Source organism: Mytilus edulis, chromosome 6 (genome assembly GCF_963676685.1).
Source record: "Mytilus edulis chromosome 6, xbMytEdul2.2, whole genome shotgun sequence".
Lineage (NCBI taxonomy): Eukaryota > Metazoa > Mollusca > Bivalvia > Mytilida > Mytilidae > Mytilus > Mytilus edulis.
The window spans coordinates 48,583,953-48,606,287 of NC_092349.1; the positions used below are offsets into that span (position 1 = coordinate 48,583,953).

General features: G+C 32.2%; 1 protein-coding gene across 1 annotated transcript; it reads left to right on the forward strand.

Moving 5' to 3' along the window:
• Positions 1-209: 209 nt before the first annotated feature.
• On the forward strand, positions 210-21,049 carry LOC139529107 (uncharacterized). Its single transcript, XM_071325382.1, has 3 exons — positions 210-320; positions 17,831-17,976; positions 20,336-21,049. Exons 2-3 carry the CDS (start codon positions 17,833-17,835, stop codon positions 21,011-21,013), a joined length of 822 nt encoding a protein of 273 aa, XP_071181483.1. The 5' UTR covers positions 210-320; positions 17,831-17,832; the 3' UTR covers positions 21,014-21,049.
• Positions 21,050-22,335: the final 1,286 nt, after the last annotated feature.

Sequence of the window (22,335 nt, forward strand, 5' to 3'; positions counted from 1 at the left end):
CGAGGTTGAATGTCTTCTTTATATTTTCCGCTTTCATTTGTGAATTTACCTTTAAAATATATATATGTTTTATGTAATTTGTCACATTTATATATAGCTATATAATACTTGTGTTATAACAATTGTTTTATTAAATTAATAAACTCTTATATCTATTTATATTAAGGCTTATGAAGTTTTAAATACAAAGTGCAACCTTTAGCATTATCCCTCATTATACAGAATATATTTTTAGCAATGACATCATCATGATGAATTTGAAGGTTGTTACTAAAGATAGACGTTAGAGGATTCTTGTTATTGTTTACATTCGCTCAAAGGTAATGTTATATACATGGTAAAGCAGGGCTATCTTTTAAAAAATTGAACGTATGATTAAGAGTCAATATTCTATTAAAGCTTTACGTTATTTCACTGTAGAAGATACACAATAATAACGTATCGATTAATCTTGTACATGTTGTACATAAGATATATTTTAAGAAGTTGTGTGTAAAATGATTTTCATTTTGCAATATATTTTGATTGTTATTAAAGCTTGGCGCTATTTTCAAATCACAATTTTAATAATATTTTTTTAACTATTCAATTATAAATAGATATAATATCCCGCACAGAGTGTATCTCATTATATTATGAAAATTAATGTCTGAAACGATGTGTGTAGGTACCGTAAATACGTACAAAAGTGTGTGCATGTCGTAATTACTACCACTCGGAAATTCACCTATTTGTTTCATAGGAAAACACATCGAAACTATATTTAAGGTCTGATTAACATGACAGATTCGTTGTTATTTTTTAGCAGTCATATGGCAGTTGAATCAGATTATTATGACATATTTTTAGAACTTAACATTACTCAAAAATAATTATTTATACATGTATATAGATTCTGAAATTACTATCTCAAAAGGGACATTTAATACTGTCTCTGACTATTAATTTAAGCTGTATTATGGAAGGACCCCAGTACTCGCCCCCCCCCCCCCCCCCCCCCTTTCCTAAGCTTTATTCTTGTGTGAACCCTTATAGAGGAAACCAATTTTGCGGTAAACAAAGTGACAAATCATACCATTGTTTCCCTTTGATATATAAGTTTGTTAACATTGTTTATGAAGAACCTTTCCTTATGAGTTAATTCAATTGAATTTCAAAGTTAATATAATAATTTGATTGACCGATATGATATATATATGGAACGCGTAAAGCACATTAATAGATAATCACAGTTTATCGGCGACAATGATAGATTATCGGTCGACCATTATAGATGTACGGCGTAAAGTATACTTTACGGTCGACCATCATAGATGGTCTAATTAATGTGACTCGCGCGCAGACAATGATAGTTACTTCTTTGATAATGCATTTACAGTCGACAAGGTGAATTGTTTCGACAATGATAGTTAACCTCGACCAAGTGAATTAAAACACAAGTCGTAAATTCGATAATTTTAGATAAAACCGTAAATGCTAGCCAATTGTAAAATCGATTTTGATTGGCGGTAAACTTTTTTCTTTGGAAGTTAATTCCTTGAAGTTAATTCCTTAAAGCAAAAGTTACCCTTTCTAAAACATGTTCAACAGGTGTTTTAAAAAATAAATTTCGGACTTCACATCCTTGTATTAACTATGATGGTAAAGTGCATCGGACTATTCGTGCAACAGAATGGACACAAGAGGAACATAGTTTCCAATTTTCAATCCTCGAATATTGAAGCTTCTTGTAAAATTTAAAAGTTCCACACATAAATAAAGTTTTGTTTTCTCTATCGTTTTCAAAGTAAAATACCTTTTATTATCATATACATGTATATTTGTATTTTTTCTCTAAAAGGTTTGATTTTTACAGGTAAATGCATATTACAGGTGGCTAGATGATCACATGTTTACCTGTAATATTGCTAAGAGGTGTCAGAAGTTAAATTTCTATAACAACTGACCCCAATAAACGTTGACATAACAGGTAAAAAGTGTTTTTTTAAGAATTTTATAATCAATAAATTAATTCGAGACTGTTTAACAGTAAGAAACAAATTTTCAACATTCATAAACAAGAAATCTTTAAAGATTTATGCTCTATGGTTCTTTTTTTGTGTGTACTTATTTGGGTTGTTCTTTTGTTCAGAAATCTATATATCATTTCATATAATAATATTTTATGAAGTTAGTGTGTCTTAACACTGATTAGGACTCCTAAGTGCACTAAAAACTTATAATATGACACTCTTGACAAGAAGGAGTACATGTACTATTAAATGTAAAAAAAAATCATGTTATGTTAGAAATTGATATTTAATGCATAAACTCAAAATAATAAAATAAACAGAATAACAAATAAATGAAGTATTCAACAATGTTAATCTTGCCGGTTTTTCTTTGATTTTACCGAAAATCGATGAACCGCAAGATATGGGTCAAATTACATATCTGATTACTCTATTATCTTAAAAAAAAAAATATTTTAAACTTATTTGCATAAGAAAATATCTCAGACATTATATATGTTTAACATAGAAAATACTTTAAGATTCCGTGATTATTATTTTTAATAAGACATCTATAGATAATTAAAGCTTAAGTGTACCTTGGTGAATTCAATGTTGTGATGTCATAGCAGATCTTAGAATACAGAAAGTTGTTACTTATAACGATATTTTTATGAATTGACAAAAAAAAAGTTTGTCCCGGGTAACCGCCCTCCCCCTCTATGATTTGGTATTGCCGAAGTGGGAGGCTAAAGTTTAAAAAAAAACCGCGACCTAACAGACTACAGAACAGCAGACAGTGGATACAACATTTGATATGTTTTAAAGACACAGTTGGACACAAAATGATTGCACTGGGTAATTTCAACTATCACATGATGCCCTATGAATTAATTGACATACTTGAGCTCGTCTTAGGAATATATTCTCAGTGAACAAAAACGAATTCAGTAAATGTTTACTATAAAAACAGACAACAGACTTGCTGTCTTGAATACAATTGTGGCTTGTATTGTTTAATTCATTTTTAAAGCAACATTTGATCGATTGTTGGTATGTGTTTTCTCATTTTTACGGCTGTAATTTGTTTTCAGCTTTGCCAAATTAGTGGAGATAACTCAGATAAAGTATTTTTACAATTATAGAAATGACCTATTTTAATATGTAGCATTTGATTTTTTTTTTGTGTGGGTGGGGGGGGGGGGGGGGGGGGGGGTTGCTATGGATATTTTTTGGGAAAAAAGTTTGTTTCCAGGTTTTGGAGAAAAAAAATATTTGTTTTTGACCCTGAGAAAAATAAGTGTTTGTTTCATCCTCAGCTGCCACTATATGTAATTCTAAAATTGAAAGAAAAAAAATTGTTTTCGTCTTTTCGCCAAAAAAAAGTTTGTCCAGAAAAAAAAATCCTTGCCCCCTCCCCCGAAATTCAAATCTGCCTAAGAGCTATATACCGTAATTTTGATTACTTTTTTCTCAGTAAATTTTTAAATAGATATAGAATTAATGAGTGCAATTTAGAAAAAAGGAAAATTCATTTACATTCTTCAAAAATGAATAAAAAAAAAAAAAGTATTAAAGGTTATTTTCCAATATTCCCGTTGTTTGTGCATGACTCTTCGATAACTAAAAAGAAGAACCAGACTTTCATAAAAAAAAATTAAGAAGATGTAGTATGATCGCCAATGATTCAACTCCAAAATAGACCAAATGACACAGAAATTAACAACTGTATGTTACCATATGGCCTTCAATAAGGAGCAAAGTCCATACCGCATAGCTATAAAAGGCCCCAAAATGACAAATGTAAAAACAATTTATGCACGGAATCATGAAAACAAATATGTTTTACAGCAACAAACGACAACCACTGAATGGATCCTGACTTGGGACAGGCAAATATAGAATGTGGTGGGTTAAAACTTATTCGAAGACACTAACCCTCCTAATATCCTGTGACAGTGATAAAACAGTACAACATAAGAATAAACTATTAAATTTAGTGGAAAAAAGCTTATATCATCAGTTGGGTACAAACAAAAATACATCTAACAAACCAAAAAACACAGAGTGCTATGACTATAGGATATTAATCAAGTGACTGCTATGATTGTAGGTTATTCTTCACGTAACTGCTTTGACTAAAGAATATTCATGATATTCATCAAGTAACTGTTTCTACTATATGATTTAAATCAAAGTAATTGTTATGATTAAAGGTTACTTATTAAGTACATGCTATGACTATAGGTTATTCATCAAGTGTCTGCTATGACTATAGGTTACTATAGAATATTCGTCATTAAACTGCTATGACACTACGATATTCATCAAGTACCTACTTTGACAATAGGATATTCATAAAGTACCTGCTATGACAATATTATATTTCTTGTGAAACTGCTATCACAATAGGATATTCATTAAGTAACTGCAATGATTGCAGGATATTCATCAAGCAATTGCTATGACGATAGAACATTCAAAAAGAACCTGTTATGACTATATGATAATCAACAAGTAACTGCTTTGCCTATATGATATTCGTCAAGTAACTCCTATGACAATTTGATATTCAACAAGTACCTGCTTTGAGTTAGTATATGATATTTATCAAGTACATGATATAGCAATAGGATATTCATCATGAACTGCTTTGACTATAGGATATTCATCAAGTAACTGCTTCGACAATATAATATTCATCAAGTACATGCTTTGCCAATATGATATCCATCAAGTAACTGCTACGACTATAGGATATTCATCAAGTACATGCTTTGGCAATAGGATATCTTTCAAGTAACTGCTATGACTATATGATAAATTTCAAGTACCTGCTATGACAATAGGATATTCATCAAGGAACTATTATGACGATCGGATATTTACCAAGTCCCTGCTTTGACTATAGAATATTTATTAATTCCCTTATTTGAATATAGAATATTCAACACGTAACTGCTATGACAATAGAATATTCATCAAGTACATGCTATGACAATAGGATATCCATCAAATAACTGCTATGACTATAGCATATTCATCAAGTACCTGCTATGACAATAGAATATTCATCAATTCCCTTATTTAAAATATAGGATATTCAACAAGTAACTGCTATGACAATATGATATTAATCAAGTACATGCTATGACAATAGGATATCCATCAAGTAACTGCTACGACTATAGGATATTCATCAAGTACATGCTTTGGCAATAGGATTTCTTTCAAGTAACTGCTATGACTATATGATAATCTTCAAGTACCTGCTATGACAATAGGATATTCATCAAGGAACTATTATGACGATCGGATATTTACCAAGTCCCTGCTTTGACTATAGAATATTTATTAATTCCCTTATTTGAATATAGAATATTCAACACGTAACTGCTATGACAATAGAATATTCATCAAGTACATGCTATGACAATAGGATATCCATCAAATAACTGTTATGACTATAGCATATTCATCAAGTACCTGATATGACAATATTATATTCATCAAGTAACTGCTATGACTATAGGATATTCATCCATTCTCGTATTTGAATGTAGGATATTCAACAAGAAGCTGCTATGACTATAAGATATTTATCTAGTAACTTCTATGACAATAGGATATTCATCAAGAACTTGATATGACAATATGATATTCCTCAAGTAACTGCTATGACTATAGGATATTCATCCTTTCTCGTATTTGAATGTAAGAGATTCAAAAAGCACCTGCTTTGACTAAAGGATATTCATCAATTCCCTAATTTGAATGTAGGATATCCAACAAGTAGCTGCTAAGAATATAGGATATCCATCCAGTACCTGCTATGACTAAAGGGTATTCATCAAGTTACTGCTATGACAATATGATGTTGAACAAGTACCTGCTTTGACAATAGAATATTCTTCATTAAACTGCTATGACAGTATGATATTCACCAAGTACCTACTTTGACTATAGGATATTCATAAAGTACTTACTATGACAAAAAGATATTTCTCAAGTAACTGCTATCTTAAGAGGACTTTCATCAAGTAACTGCTATGATTGCAGGATATTCATCAAGTAACTGCTATGACTGCAGATTATTCATCCAGCATCTGCGATGACAATAGGATATCTTCAAGTAACTGATATGACTATAGGATGTTCATCATGTACCTGATTCGACTATACGATATTCATCAATTTTCTTATTCTAATGTAGGATATCCAACAAGTAGTTGCTATGACTATCGGATATCCATCCAGTACCTGTTATGACTATAGGTTATTCATCAAGTAACTGCTATGACAATAGAACATTAAAAAAGAACCTGTTATAACTATATGATAATCAACAAGCAACTGCCTTGCCTTTATGATATTCGTCAAGTTACTCCTATGACAATATGATGTTGAACAAGTACCTGCTTTGACTATAGAATATTCTTCATTAAACTGACATGACAGTATGATATTCATCAAGTAACTGCTATGACTATAGGATATTCATCCTTTCTCGCATTTGAATGTAGGAAATTCAAAAAGCACCTGCTTTGACTAAAGGATATTCATCAATTCTCTAATTTGAATGTAGGATATCCAACAAGTAGCTGCTAAGAATATAGGATATCCATCCAGTACCTATTATGACAAAAAGATATTTCTCAAGTTACTGCTATCTTAATAGGACTTTCATCAAGTAACTGCTTTGATTGCAGAATATTCATCAAGTAACTGCTATGACTGCAGATTATTCATCCAGCATCTGCGATGACAATAGGATATCTTCAAGTAACTGATATGACTATAGGATATTCATCATGTACCTGCTTCGACTATACGATATTCATCAATTTTCTTATTTTAATGTAGGATATCCAACAAGTAGTTGCTATGACTATCGGATATCCATCCAGTACATGTTATGACTATAGGTTATTCAACAAGTACCTGCTTTGACTATAGAATATTCGTCATTAAACTGCTATGACAGTATGATATTCATCAAGTACCTTCTTTGACAATAGGATATTCATAAAGTACCTGCTATGACAATATTATATTTCTCAAGTAACTGCTATCACAATAGGATATTCATTAAGTAACTGCAATGATTGCAAGATATTCATCAAGTAACTGCAATGATTGCAAAAACTGCTATGACAATAGGATATACACCAAATCCCTGCTTTGACTACAGGATATTCATGAATTCCCTTTTTCAATATACCATATTCAACAAGTAACTGCTATCATAAAAGGATATTCATTAAGTACATGCTTGCTTTGACAATAGGATATCCATCAAGTAACTGCTATGACTATGGTATATTCATCAAGTACCTGATATGATAATAGGATATTCATTAAGGATCTTCTATGACTATCATATATTCACCAATTCCCTTATTTGAATATAGCATATTCAACAAGTAACTGCTATCACAATAGAATATTCATTAAGTACATGCTTTGACAATAGGATATCCATCAAGTAACTGCTATGCCTATAGGATTGTCATCAAGTACCTGCTATGACAATAGGATATTCATCAAGGAACTACAATGACTATCGGATATTCACCAAATCCCTGCTTTGACTACAGGATATACATCAATTCCCTTATTTGAATATAGCATATTCAACAAGTAACTGCTATCACAATAGGATATTCATTAAGTACATGCTTTGGCAATAGGATATTCATCAAGTACCTGATATGATAATAGGATATTCATGACGGATCTTCTATGACTATAAGATATTCACCAATTCCATTATTTGAATATAGGGTATTCAACAAGTAACTTCTATGACAAAAGGATATTCATCAAATACATGCTATGACAATAGGATATCCATCACGTAACTGCTATGACTATTGGATAATCATAAAGTACATGCTATGACAATAGGATATTCATCAAGGAACTACTATGACTATCGGATATTCAACAAGTCCCTGCTTTGACTATAAGATATTCATCAATTCCCTTATTTGAATATAGGATATTCAACAAGTAACTGCTATGACAATATGATATTAATCAAGTACATGCTATGACAATAGGATATCCATCAAGTAACTGCTACGACTATAGGATATTCATCAAGTACATGCTTTGGCAATAGGATTTCTTTCAAGTAACTGCTATGACTATATGATAATCTTCAAGTACCTTCTATGACAATAGGATATTCATCAAGGAACTATTATGACGATCGGATATTTACCAAGTCCCTGCTTTGACTATAGAATATTTATTAATTCCCTTATTTGAATATAGAATATTCAACACGTAACTGCTATGACAATAGAATATTCATCAAGTACATGCTATGACAATAGGATATCCATCAAATAACTGTTATGACTATAGCATATTCATCAAGTACCTGATATGACAATATTATATTCATCAAGTAACTGCTATGACTATAGGATATTCATCCATTCTCGTATTTGAATGTAGGATATTCAACAAGAAGCTGCTATGACTATAAGATATTTATCTAGTAACTTCTATGACAATAGGATATTCATCAAGAACTTGATATGACAATATGATATTCCTCAAGTAACTGCTATGACTATAGGATATTCATCCTTTCTCGTATTTGAATGTAAGAGATTCAAAAAGCACCTGCTTTGACTAAAGGATATTCATCAATTCCCTAATTTGAATGTAGGATATCCAACAAGTAGCTGCTAAGAATATAGGATATCCATCCAGTACCTGCTATGACTAAAGGGTATTCATCAAGTTACTGCTATGACAATATGATGTTGAACAAGTACCTGCTTTGACAATAGAATATTCTTCATTAAACTGCTATGACAGTATGATATTCACCAAGTACCTACTTTGACTATAGGATATTCATAAAGTACTTACTATGACAAAAAGATATTTCTCAAGTAACTGCTATCTTAAGAGGACTTTCAGCAAGTAACTGCTATGATTGCAGGATATTCATCAAGTAACTGCTATGACTGCAGATTATTCATCCAGCATCTGCGATGACAATAGGATATCTTCAAGTAACTGATATGACTATAGGATGTTCATCATGTACCTGATTCGACTATACGATATTCATCAATTTTCTTATTCTAATGTAGGATATCCAACAAGTAGTTGCTATGACTATCGGATATCCATCCAGTACCTGTTATGACTATAGGTTATTCATCAAGTAACTGCTATGACAATAGAACATTAAAAAAGAACCTGTTATAACTATATGATAATCAACAAGCAACTGCCTTGCCTTTATGATATTCGTCAAGTTACTCCTATGACAATATGATGTTGAACAAGTACCTGCTTTGACTATAGAATATTCTTCATTAAACTGACATGACAGTATGATATTCATCAAGTAACTGCTATGACTATAGGATATTCATCCTTTCTCGCATTTGAATGTAGGAAATTCAAAAAGCACCTGCTTTGACTAAAGGATATTCATCAATTCTCTAATTTGAATGTAGGATATCCAACAAGTAGCTGCTAAGAATATAGGATATCCATCCAGTACCTATTATGACAAAAAGATATTTCTCAAGTTACTGCTATCTTAATAGGACTTTCATCAAGTAACTGCTTTGATTGCAGAATATTCATCAAGTAACTGCTATGACTGCAGATTATTCATCCAGCATCTGCGATGACAATAGGATATCTTCAAGTAACTGATATGACTATAGGATATTCATCATGTACCTGCTTCGACTATACGATATTCATCAATTTTCTTATTTTAATGTAGGATATCCAACAAGTAGTTGCTATGACTATCGGATATCCATCCAGTACATGTTATGACTATAGGTTATTCAACAAGTACCTGCTTTGACTATAGAATATTCGTCATTAAACTGCTATGACAGTATGATATTCATCAAGTACCTTCTTTGACAATAGGATATTCATAAAGTACCTGCTATGACAATATTATATTTCTCAAGTAACTGCTATCACAATAGGATATTCATTAAGTAACTGCAATGATTGCAAGATATTCATCAAGTAACTGCAATGATTGCAAGTAACTGCTATGACAATAGGATATACACCAAATCCCTGCTTTGACTACAGGATATTCATGAATTCCCTTTTTCAATATACCATATTCAACAAGTAACTGCTATCATAAAAGGATATTCATTAAGTACATGCTTGCTTTGACAATAGGATATCCATCAAGTAACTGCTATGACTATGGTATATTCATCAAGTACCTGATATGATAATAGGATATTCATTAAGGATCTTCTATGACTATCATATATTCACCAATTCCCTTATTTGAATATAGCATATTCAACAAGTAACTGCTATCACAATAGGATATTCATTAAGTACATGCTTTGACAATAGGATATCCATCAAGTAACTGCTATGACTATAGGATTGTCATCAAGTACCTGCTATGACAATAGGATATTCATCAAGGAACTACAATGACTATCGGATATTCACCAAATCCCTGCTTTGACTACAGGATATACATCAATTCCCTTATTTGAATATAGCATATTCAACAAGTAACTGCTATCACAATAGGATATTCATTAAGTACATGCTTTGGCAATAGGATATTCATCAAGTACCTGATATGATAATAGGATATTCATGAAGGATCTTCTATGACTATCAGATATTCACCAATTCCATTATTTGAATATAGGGTATTCAACAAGTAACTTCTATGACAAAAGGATATTCATCAAATACATGCTATGACAATAGGATATCCATCACGTAACTGCTATGACTATTGGATAATCATAAAGTACATGCTATGACAATAGGATATTCATCAAGGAACTACTATGACTATCGGATATTCAACAAGTCCCTGCTTTGACTATAAGATATTCATCAATTCCCTTATTTGAATATAGGATATTCAACAGGTAACTGCTATAACAATAGGATATCATATAGTACATGCTTTGACAATAGGATATCCATCAAGTACCTGATATGATAATATGATATTCAACAAGTACCTGATCTGAGTTAGTATATGATGTTTATCAATTACCTGATATAGCAATAGGATATTCATCAAGAACTGCTTTGACTATAGGATATCCATCAAGTAACTGCTATGACTATAGGATATTCATCAAGTGCCTGATATGATAATAGGATATTCATTAAAGATCTTCTGTGACTATCAGATATTCACCAATTCCCTTATTTGAATATAGGGTATTCAACAAGTAACATGCTTTGCCAATAGGATATCTATCAAGTAACTGCTATGACTATAGGATAGTCATCAAGTACCTGCTATGACAATAAGATATTCAGCAAGGAACTACTATGACTATCGGATATTCACAAAGTCCCTGCTTTGACTATAGGATATTCATCAATTCCCTTATTTGAATATAGGATATTCAACAAGTAACTGCTATGACTGCAGGATATTCATCTAGTAACTGCTATGATTGCAGGATATTCATCAAGTAACTGCTATTACTATAGAACGTTCCTCAAGTTACTGCTATTATAGTATGATATTCTTGAAGTGTCCACTCTGACAATAGGATATTCATCAATTACCTGCTCTGAGAATATGATATTTGTCAAGTAACTGCTATGACTTTGCGATATATAGCAAGTAACTGCTAACACAATATGATATTCATTAAGTACATGCTTTTACAATAGGATATCCATCAAGTAACTGCTATGACTATAGGATATTCATCAAGTACCTGATATGATAATAGGATATTCATTAAGGATCTTCTATGACTATCAGATATTCACCAATTCCCTTATTTGAATATAGGGTATTCAACAAGTAACCTGCTATGACAATAGGATATTCATCAAGGAACTACTATGACTATCGGATATTCACCAAGTCCCTGCTTTGACTAAAGGATACTATTAGTTACATAGTGTGTTAGTGACCTAATATGATATATACAGGGTCAGTAAATTCCATATGGGGTGAGAGCGAAGCTCGAACCCCATATGGAATTTACTTACCCTGTATATATCATATTAGGTCACTAGCACACTATGTAACGAATTTATCTTACCGACTATCTTTATGTGTTGAATTTAGACTAAAGTTGTCTTATTTGCTTTCATAACACATCTCCTTATTTCTGTAATAAAGTGTTCAGGTGTTCAATTTTAAGAACCTACTTCAATTGATATGCACTAAAAAAACTAATGTAAACGACAGATATTTATAATAAACAACCTTGATATAACAATATTAAAAAGAACTTTCAATATTTGAAATAATCAAACAGTGCCTAAGTCGCAAATTCACTACTAACCTAATATTGAAATAAGCCCCGCCTCCCTACTAACCTAATATTGAATATACACGGTCTCCACGAGGTCGCTTTTAACCAATCATATTCCTAGAAATGTATAGGAGGTAAGATAATCATCAATTCCCTTATTTGAATATAGCATATTCAACAAGTAACTGCTATCACAATATGATATTCATTAAGTACATGCTTTGACAATATGATATCCATCAAGTAACTGCTATGACTATAGGATATTCATCAAGTACATGATATGATAATAGGATATTCATTAAAGATCTTCTATAACTATCAGTTATTCAACAATTCCCTTATTTGAATATAGGGTATTCAATAAGTAACATGCTTTGCTAATAGGATATCCATCAAATAACTGCTATGACTATAGGATAATCATCAAGTTCCTGCTATGACAATAAGATATCCATCAAGGAACTACTATGACTATCGGATATTCACAAAGTCCCGCTTTGACTATAGGATATTCATCAATTCCCTTATTTGAATTTAGGATATTCAACGAGTAACTGCTATGACTATAGGATATTCATCTAGCAACTGCTATGACTGCAGGATATTCATCAAGTAACTGCTAGTACTATAGAACGTTCCTCAAGTTACTGCTATTATAGTATGGTATTCTTGAAGTGTCCACTGTGACAATAGGATATTCATCAATTACCTGCTATGACAATATGATATTTCTCGAGTAACTGCTATGACTATGCGATATTCAGCAAGTACCTGCTATGACAATAGGATATGCATCAAGTAACTGCTATTGCTATGGGACATTTCTCAATTAACTGTTATGACAGTATGATATTTATAAGGTACCTAGTATAACTATAGGATATTCATCAAGTTCCTGACATGACAATATGGTATTTCTCAACTAACTAATATGATTATACGATATTTATCAAGTAACTGCTATGACTGCAGGATATTCATCAAGTAACTGCTAGTACTATAGAAAAATTAACAAGTACCTGCTATGACAATAGAATATTCCTCAAGTAACTGCTATGACTATAGGATATTCATCAAGTACCTGATATGACGATAGGATATCCATCAAGTAACTGATATGACTATAGGATATTCATCAAGTACCTGATATGACAATATGATATTCATCAAGTAACTGCTATGACTATAGGATATTCATCCATTCTCGTATTTGAATGTAGGATATTCAACAAGAAGCTGTTATGACTATAGGATATTCATCATTTAACTGCTATGACTATAGGATACTCATCATTTAACTGCTCTGACTATATGATATTCATGAAGTTCCTGCTATGATAATAGAATATTCATCAAGTAACTGCTTTGACTACAGGATATTCATCAAGTACCTGCTTTGACTGTAGGATATTCATCCATTCTCGTATTTGAATGTAGGATATTCAACAAGAAGCTGTTATGACTATAGGATATTCATCATTTAACTGCTATGACTATATGATATTCATCATTTAACTGCTATGACTATATGATATTCATGAAGTTCCTGCTATGATAATAGAATATTCATCAAGTAACTGCTTTGACTACAGGATATTCCTCAAGTACCTGCTATGACTATATGATATTCATGAAGTACCTGATATGACAATATGATATTACTCAAGTAACTGCTATGACTATAGGATATTCATCCATTCTCGTATTTGAATGTAGGATATTCAACAAGAAGCTGTTATGACTATAGGATATTCATCATTTAACTGCTATGACTATAGGATATTCATCATTTAACTGCTATGACTATAGGATATTCATCATTTAACTGCTATGACTATATGATATTCATGAAGTTCCTGCTATGATAATAGAATATTCATCAAGTAACTGCTTTGACTACATGATATTCATCAAGTACCTGCTATGACTATATGATATTCATGAAGTACCTGATATGACAATATGATATTACTCAAGTAACTGCTATGACCATAGGATATTCATCCATTCTCGTATTTGAATGTAGGATATTCAACAAGAAGCTGTTATGACTATAGGATATTCATCATTTAACTGCTATGACTATAGGATATTCATCATTTAACTGCTATGACTATATGATATTCATGAAGTTCCTGCTATGATAATAGAATATTCATCAAGTAACTACTTTGACTACAGGATATTCATCAAGTACCTGCTTTGACTATAGGATATTCATCAATTCTCTTATTTGAATGTATTTACATGTACATGATTTGGAGCAGATTTTATTTTGCAGGAATAAATTTGTATTTCAGAAAGAAATTTATTCATAAAATAAGAAAGATTAGCATTTTTTTTTTTAATAAAATAGAAATTGGATTCCAAAAAAAAGGGAGGGCTAGATGGGTTTTTGTGGGCATTGGATGATTTACAAAGATAAATTGCATGTACGCATCATGATAGATGTAAATTCTGAAGCTATAATTAGTTAATTTGTTAGTTTTTCCATTTCAGTGGCATGAAAACCCCCCAAAATACTAAGCGTATAATTTCGACGAATACTCTCGACATACAGTGTAATGTAACATTTTGCTCACATTTTTTAAAATTTTACCCCGAACATTTTTCTGAGTAAAAGCAGTTTGAAGTGAATGTCAAAATTTGAACATGACCTTGTCCTTGACCTAATTTTCTAAGTTGGGACCCAAGGACCTTCAATAAAGCGACTCTATGTTTATACGGCTTACGGTTTATGAGTTTATATGCATATCACTTATATCAAATGCATAAGGGGAAAGAACTTTGGTTCAATCCAACTCATCATCTTGAAGATATAGCAAGCACTTTGGTAAAATAAATTTGTCGTAATTTTTTACGGTTGTGAAGGAGTAGTGGACACAAGGAAAACAGTGTTCGGGGAGATAACACTTACAATGTAAAGTGTACGGTTTAACAGGGTCAGTTTCAAAAGCGCAATAACTGTTCGATATCATATGCGAAAAAATCTAGGCGACATCTTGCGAAACCACAATACTACGTAAGAACAAAATGTGGCGGAAGAAAAACAATAAATCTCAGAACAAAACCAATAGGTCTTTCCACGGAAAAGTTTAAAGACCTAATAATCAAAACCAAATAAATGGGTCTTTCCACGGAGAGGTGGAAAGACCTAATAATCAGAACAAAATCAATAGGTCTTTCCACGGAAAGGTAGAAAGACCTAAGTAATATGATTGTCAATGAATTATGAAAGTTTTACTATTATTCTAGCAAATAACCTTATGTCATCTCCGTGCCTATATCATCGTCCTAAGAATATATGAAATATTTGCCTCTGAACGTTAATCAACCAATAATCGATAATTCATTAATATGTCAAACCATTGAAGGTAACATGGAAACTACGTACAAACTAGTATGATTGTCAATGAACCATAAAACTTATACTATTATACTACCAAACACCCTTGTCTCTATATTATAGCCCTAAAAAAACATGAAATATGTGCCACTAGATGTTAAGCGACCACAATCAAGATTTCATCGCTATATCATTTCAAACCTTATACAGAACATGAAAACTAGTTATAAATCAATATGACTGTCAATGAACTATGGAAGTTATACTATAATACTAGCAAACAACCTTCGGCCATCACTATATCATCGTCCTACACATACATGAAAGATTTGTCACTGGCGAGAATTATTAGAAACAATAGCAACATGTACAAAATTTGTTTCTGAATATATTCTGTCTATAGATATTCATTGGTTATAGTTCTGCCAAATTAAAATATTTTGATTCTTTCAGATTAAGCTGTCTGCCTGTGAGGCTTACTTTCTTTTACAAATGTTTCACCGTCTATATGATTCTTTTTTGTTTCTCTTGATAAACTTTATTTAATTATGTACATTTAGATATTCACTAGACAGTATTTGTCGGCCTCTGATGAGGGTTTACCTTGGAATATTCCTGAAAGAACCCGAAACATTGCATATTAAATTCTATAGAATTAAGCAATATAAAGTACGTAGTGTCAGGTCAGAAATATTGATGCCATACCATGAATAAGTGGATTTATGGTTATTATATACACCAAACAAATAAAAAGCTACTTTCTCGGCATTTCTTTTAATTTAAAAATTAAAATCTGGTAATGATCAGTTGATATTGCAAGAAACTTTTCTGTACCGCATTTATTTGCTAAGATTTGCTTCTTAATTACACAGTAAAATTATATGTGTCCGATTTTCCAATAATTAGTTCTGTAGCCCGAGTTGTGACTGGATTTACAGGTGTGCGATTGCGCAATTTATTGCCCTCCAATTAATCACCTGAAATTAAGCTGGAGGTGAAGTTCTAAATGGATTATCACTTGGTAATTGTTTTTACAACTAAACAAATTACTTTATTTAAACAGAAGCACTGGGCAATACTATGGTATTCAATCCGGAAAAAACAATATATGTCACGGTACATATATATTATATATATGTGTGTCTCTGTTAATGATTAAAAAAAAATGCACGATTTTTTAATATAAAATATTTGATATAAAAAAAAATATTTTGTTATATTAAAAATGATAAATGATGCATTAATATAGAAATTAGAAAGTAAATTATTCTACAACGACTTGCCATGTATATGAAATTAGTACCAGTTATAACTTATTAACTTTGTCACGGTAAAATTATTATAAGTATAATAATTAATAACTGTAAACTTGCATGTAATATAATTTCGTCTCAATTTTTACAGATAAACAGTATTCTAAAATACTATTAATTGCCGGTTGTTGAGATCTAGCTAGACGATCAATTTGACTTAAACGCGTTGTCATTTGAATCGGTGGATATGATTGGACAAAATTAATTAGCATTGTCGATAACCTATTGTGATTGGGTACATATGAATTGCAATCGAAAACAGGGCGTAAATGCATTTACGAATCGCCCGTTAAACTGTAATTATCCAATAATGTGGTTCCCGCGTTCCTTTATTATAGATTGTCGACTGTTAATGCATTTATGATCGATAATGATAGATTGTCGACGATAATTTCGTAAATGCATTTACAACCGTAAAGTATACTTTACGCCGTACATCTATAATGGTCGACCGATAATCTATCATTATCCTTGATAAATTGTGATTATCTCATTTATGTGGTTCCCGCGTGCCATATATATACGTATAAGTTATTATTATCGTAGTCAAAAGCCCGTCCTCTTACTCGACTCGTCCTGAACGTGCATGAAATATTTGCCACTGGACGTTAAGCAAGCAACAATCAATCAATCTTTTCTTCGACTGAGACAATAAAGAGTGAGTAATCGCATTTGAACATGATATGTACTATATGTGGAGCTGCTTTTTCTGCTTGTGCATCTGAGATTTCCTGAATAATGGCGTGATTCCCGTCATACAATGGTTAGTTTTGACTTCAGATAGTTCTAATTGTTTTATAAAAAAATGTTAAATTTTCTTTTCAAACTTTTGATTTGGATTTTTTTTCGAAAATCATGTTTTTAACGCAGGAAAATCATAAAATATATATACTTTTTCAGATATGGTCCGCTCAACTACATTGTGTCATCGTTTATTGAACTGGGTAAGCAAGTCATGCTGCTGTAGGCGCTTATGCAGTAGAAAAGATAGGGAGGCTTCTTCATCAAAGGAACCTGCTGTGACAGGGGAGATTGACGATTTACCGGTTTGTACTCCTTTATTAAAACCCTTCAAAGATAATGGACTTTTAAAAAATGGAAACAATTAATGCTTTATTGATTTTATGCGTCCGATGCGCTTTTCGGGATTATTTTTTCATTCCACATGTAAATTTATGGTTATAATAAATTGTTTTTCGTGTGTTAAAATCACCATATTAAGGTTTAGCGAAGAACTCGACCAGAGGGACTAAAATGACTTAGTTTGACTTTATTATGCGGAATGATCTGGTGCAAAAAGTGTTGTAAAACGCTATGTTAGGGGGTTTTATGAAAACAATTTCGGGGGTTGTCTCACTATATTCTAATTCTACACTATAGTCCATTTTTAGCGTGTCTGTTTCTGTTTCTATCCTGATTGAAGCGATGGCCATTGGGTACTTTCTCTTTCTAGAATCGGTATTATTTAGAGTTTGGTATACGAAAAGATACTTATGTATTGCTTAAGACCGTTTATTTGTATTTTGTCGTTAAGATACTAACTCGTTGACGTAACCTTTATATCCCGTTTTCAGGGGCGGATCGAGGATTTTCGATTAGCGCAAAGTTAAATGTTCGCCGAGCGGAGCGAGGCGAAAAAAAATTTGAGGTATAATTATCGAAATTATTGAAATATTCTTCTAGAGAGTGTGCAATGTAGATATCTTGCCAAGCAAAACGTTGCGAGAAAGATTTTGTGGTAAAATTACCTAGATATTTTCATATAGTTTCAAGCTTTAACAGCATAAATCCACCCCTGTCAATCTACAATTACCATATAATAAACAAACAATCTGTGAGCTTCTATTCATTGACTCTATTGCTCACCTGACCAATATTAGATATTGAAAACTAAAAATTCTACTTTTGCCTGCGATTTTTTCATAAAAAAAGGTCGTGGCAAACCTTTTATATACATTTTTTACTGCAAACAACTAAAATCAGAATGAGATCCTTTCGAAAATATCTTTATTTTTATGAGATTCTATGTAATACGGAAGTACGAGTTTGGGCCTTGACCGTTTATGCACACTTCGGCAAACTTTACAGGTTGCAAGTGAGAAACATATATTGATACAGATATATTAAATAATGATATAAATTAATAAACTAACCTTTCGCATGAACCAGTATTTCTATCTTTCTTAAGAAAGAATCTAAAATGGACTGTTTTCTTGGCCGTGCAATGATGAAATAACCAACAGGGCACTTTCACCTACTTTGTGGGAAAGTGAGGTAGGGATGTTTTTGTAACTTCGATTATCAAAGAAATTGTTTATAAAATCCGCAACTACTGTCACAATTGTAATACTTTAACTGCTAAAAGCCTATGATATTTGTCATCAAGCGCAATATCGCGTGTGACACCTTCTTTGAAGTATAATATATTTAAAGAACTTAAATAAACCGTAGGTCAGTTGATAAGTGATCACGTTGATTCGATTAAACTTATTGTTTTATATACTTCTTTGAATGCTAAAACAGATGCAAGGCGACGACATTAATTTTCGTCGTCTGTTCAGATACTTTATTGAGCTGAGGACAATCCATGCTTTGCAAATTTTAGGGGGGGGGGGCACGCCCGCCACGCCCCCGCCTAAATGCGCCCCTGGTTTTTTATATACCTGATTTTTGCAAATGGCTTTTATTATGCGGTACGTAAGGTAGGTTTGTTTTGATTAGGAAACACCTGACAAAATAAAAGAGATACAAGATTTAGAAAGAACTACAGCATGTTGCATAGTGCATATAAAGTGCTTTAAACTCTGAATTTATTTTCACCATGCAGAAACACTCAAACACAAACAAAAAAAAAGCCATTGAGACTTTAGGTCTAAATGAGAATAAGCGCCAAAAAATAGCCTTATTTATCTGTTGTGTTAAGGTCACAGAACAGTAAACGGGCTATGCACAATCACGACGGTTCTGCAGTATATTAAACATCAACATACTCAATGATGCAAGATATACACGATCTTATGAACTACATGTTGCTTTAATTAACTACTTTTTGTCGTTGCTACTGTCGCTATGTTGTTAAGCTTTGTCTTATCTTTTTCATTTGAAATGTATAATATCAATTATATGGTCATTTTTATAAATTTCCTGATGACAAAACTTTGAATTATCGAAAAACTAAGGATTTTCTTATCCCGGTAGTAGATTACCTCAGCCGTATTTGGCACAACTTTTTGAAATTTTTGGTCCTCAATGCTCTTCAACTTTGTACTTGTTTGGCTTTTTAACCGTTTTAAGATGAGCGTCAATGATGAGTCTTATGTAGACAAATCTCACGTCTGGCGTATTAAATTATAATCCTGGTACCTTTGATAACTATATTATATGATACATATTTCATTTTTACAGGTGTTTTCCTCTTACGACTATCCAACAAATGTATATGAGGATGTTTTCCATATAGGATTTGCAGAATGCCATCAAAAACTTGACAAACTTGGTGAAGACAAGAACTGGGACGAGCTCGTTTCTTTGGTTAACACTGGAAATGTAGATTTCTCTAGACTCCCCATTAAAGGTGATTCAAATTCTTTACCCTCCTTGTATACACCACTTCATCATGCTGCTGCCGGGAAAGCACCAAAGTATGTATTTGAAGATCTTTTGAAAAAAGGTGCAACTAAATGTTTTAAAACAACAAATGGAGAAACAGCATACGACTTAGCAGTGAAAAATTCCTTAGATGATGATATATTAAGACTTCTTGAGCTACCAGAAAATGTAAAGAATAAAACAGAATCTATAGCTATAATGGAGAAATCTCTGCATGCAGTTATATTGGAACGAGTGGAGACACTGATCCAAGAACATGGAGTTCAACTCCCACAACTTGCCTTTTTATATGAAAAGGGTCCGTTTCATTATTCAGTTCCAATGATGTATGGTGGATTTAACGTAAAGAAATATAATGATGGCATAAAAGTTCACAGTTTTTGTCGTGTATGGGGTGGAAGTGAGCAAGACCATATAATTGAAAGAAATGGCAAAACTACTCTAAAAGCTACAGGATATGATTGTGCTTACTAAAAAGAGGTCAATTATAAATCTTTAAATACTGGTTTATTTTGTCTTTGTTTATTTTAAAACAGAGACCGACGATACCTATGGGATATCCAAACCCGTAATTCGATGAAAAACTGACAAAGCTATTGAAAAAAAAGAGGAACAACGGTTTACGAAACACAAAGTCGAAAAATAAGAAAATATGCCGAATACCAACCTCAATTAAGATTTTTTTTTTTCATTTTTGGCCCGGTTTTCAAATTGGGGTCCACAATTAAACTTTGTTTGATTGTAACAAAAATTAAATATATGTTTTTTTTTATATCGAATCTAATCTAGTACTAGGAATTTAGATTTTTAGTCCAAAGGGTCTTAAATTTAACTTTCAAGTTTGATTTCATCAAAAATCGAACTCTAGATCTTTGAAAAGCTGAATGTAACCATGTTGTTTTTTTTTGTATTTTGGATATTGTTTGTTTATGTCTCTGTGTTGCTATATCATTGACATCTTCCTTAAATGTCATCTCATTAAGACCCCTGTGGTAAATGTGGTTATATTGACTATAAAAATCCTGAATTTGGCGATTAAAATCCTGAAGAAGTTTCTGTTTGACTGTGCAGGTTTGTATAATGCTATGATGTCGTCGTCCGAAGACACGTTTGGTTTCCGGACAATATTTAGTGAATGATTCTCTATGAAATTTCTTAAGAAGGTTCAATACACAAAAGGAAGGTTGGGATTGATTTTGGGGGTGATGGTCCCCACCACTTCGGAATAAGGGGCCCAAAACATGCATGTTTTTAGTTTCAGGATAATAACTTGTGTATACTAGTATCATATCTCGATAGCTCTGAAATTGCACCACAATCTTTAATACCACAAGCATGACAAGTAGAAGGTTGAGATTCAATTTGGGAGTAATGGTGCTAACAGTTAAGTAATTAAGGGCAAAAAAGGGGTCAAAACAAGCATGTTCTTGTAGTTTCCGGACAATAACGTGTATGTGAGTGTATGGATCTCTCTGATATTGTACCACAAGGATTCATATAACAAAGGAAGGCTGGGATTGATTTTTGGGGTAATTGCTCCAAACGTGAAGGAATTTTGGCCAAAAAAGGCACTAAAACAAGCATTTTTCTAGTTTCCTAACAATTATAACTTGTGTTTAAGTGTATGGACAGGGGCGGATTTAGGCGGGGGCGTGGCGGGCGTGCGCCCCCCCCCCCCCCTAAAATTTGCAAAGCATGGGTTGTTTTCAACTTATTTAAGTATCAGAAGAGATCTTTTTTAACATTCAAATACATAAAAAAAAAGTCAGTTTAACAGAATAAACTTGATTATACTT

Coding starts and splice junctions, on each gene's coding strand:
- LOC139529107 (XM_071325382.1), top strand. CDS start 17,833: ATGGTCCGCTCAACTACATTGTGTCATCGTTTATTGAACTGGGTAAGC. Junction 17,977..20,335: donor GGGAGATTGACGATTTACCG/GTTTGTACTCCT, acceptor TCATTTTTACAG/GTGTTTTCCTCTTACGACTA.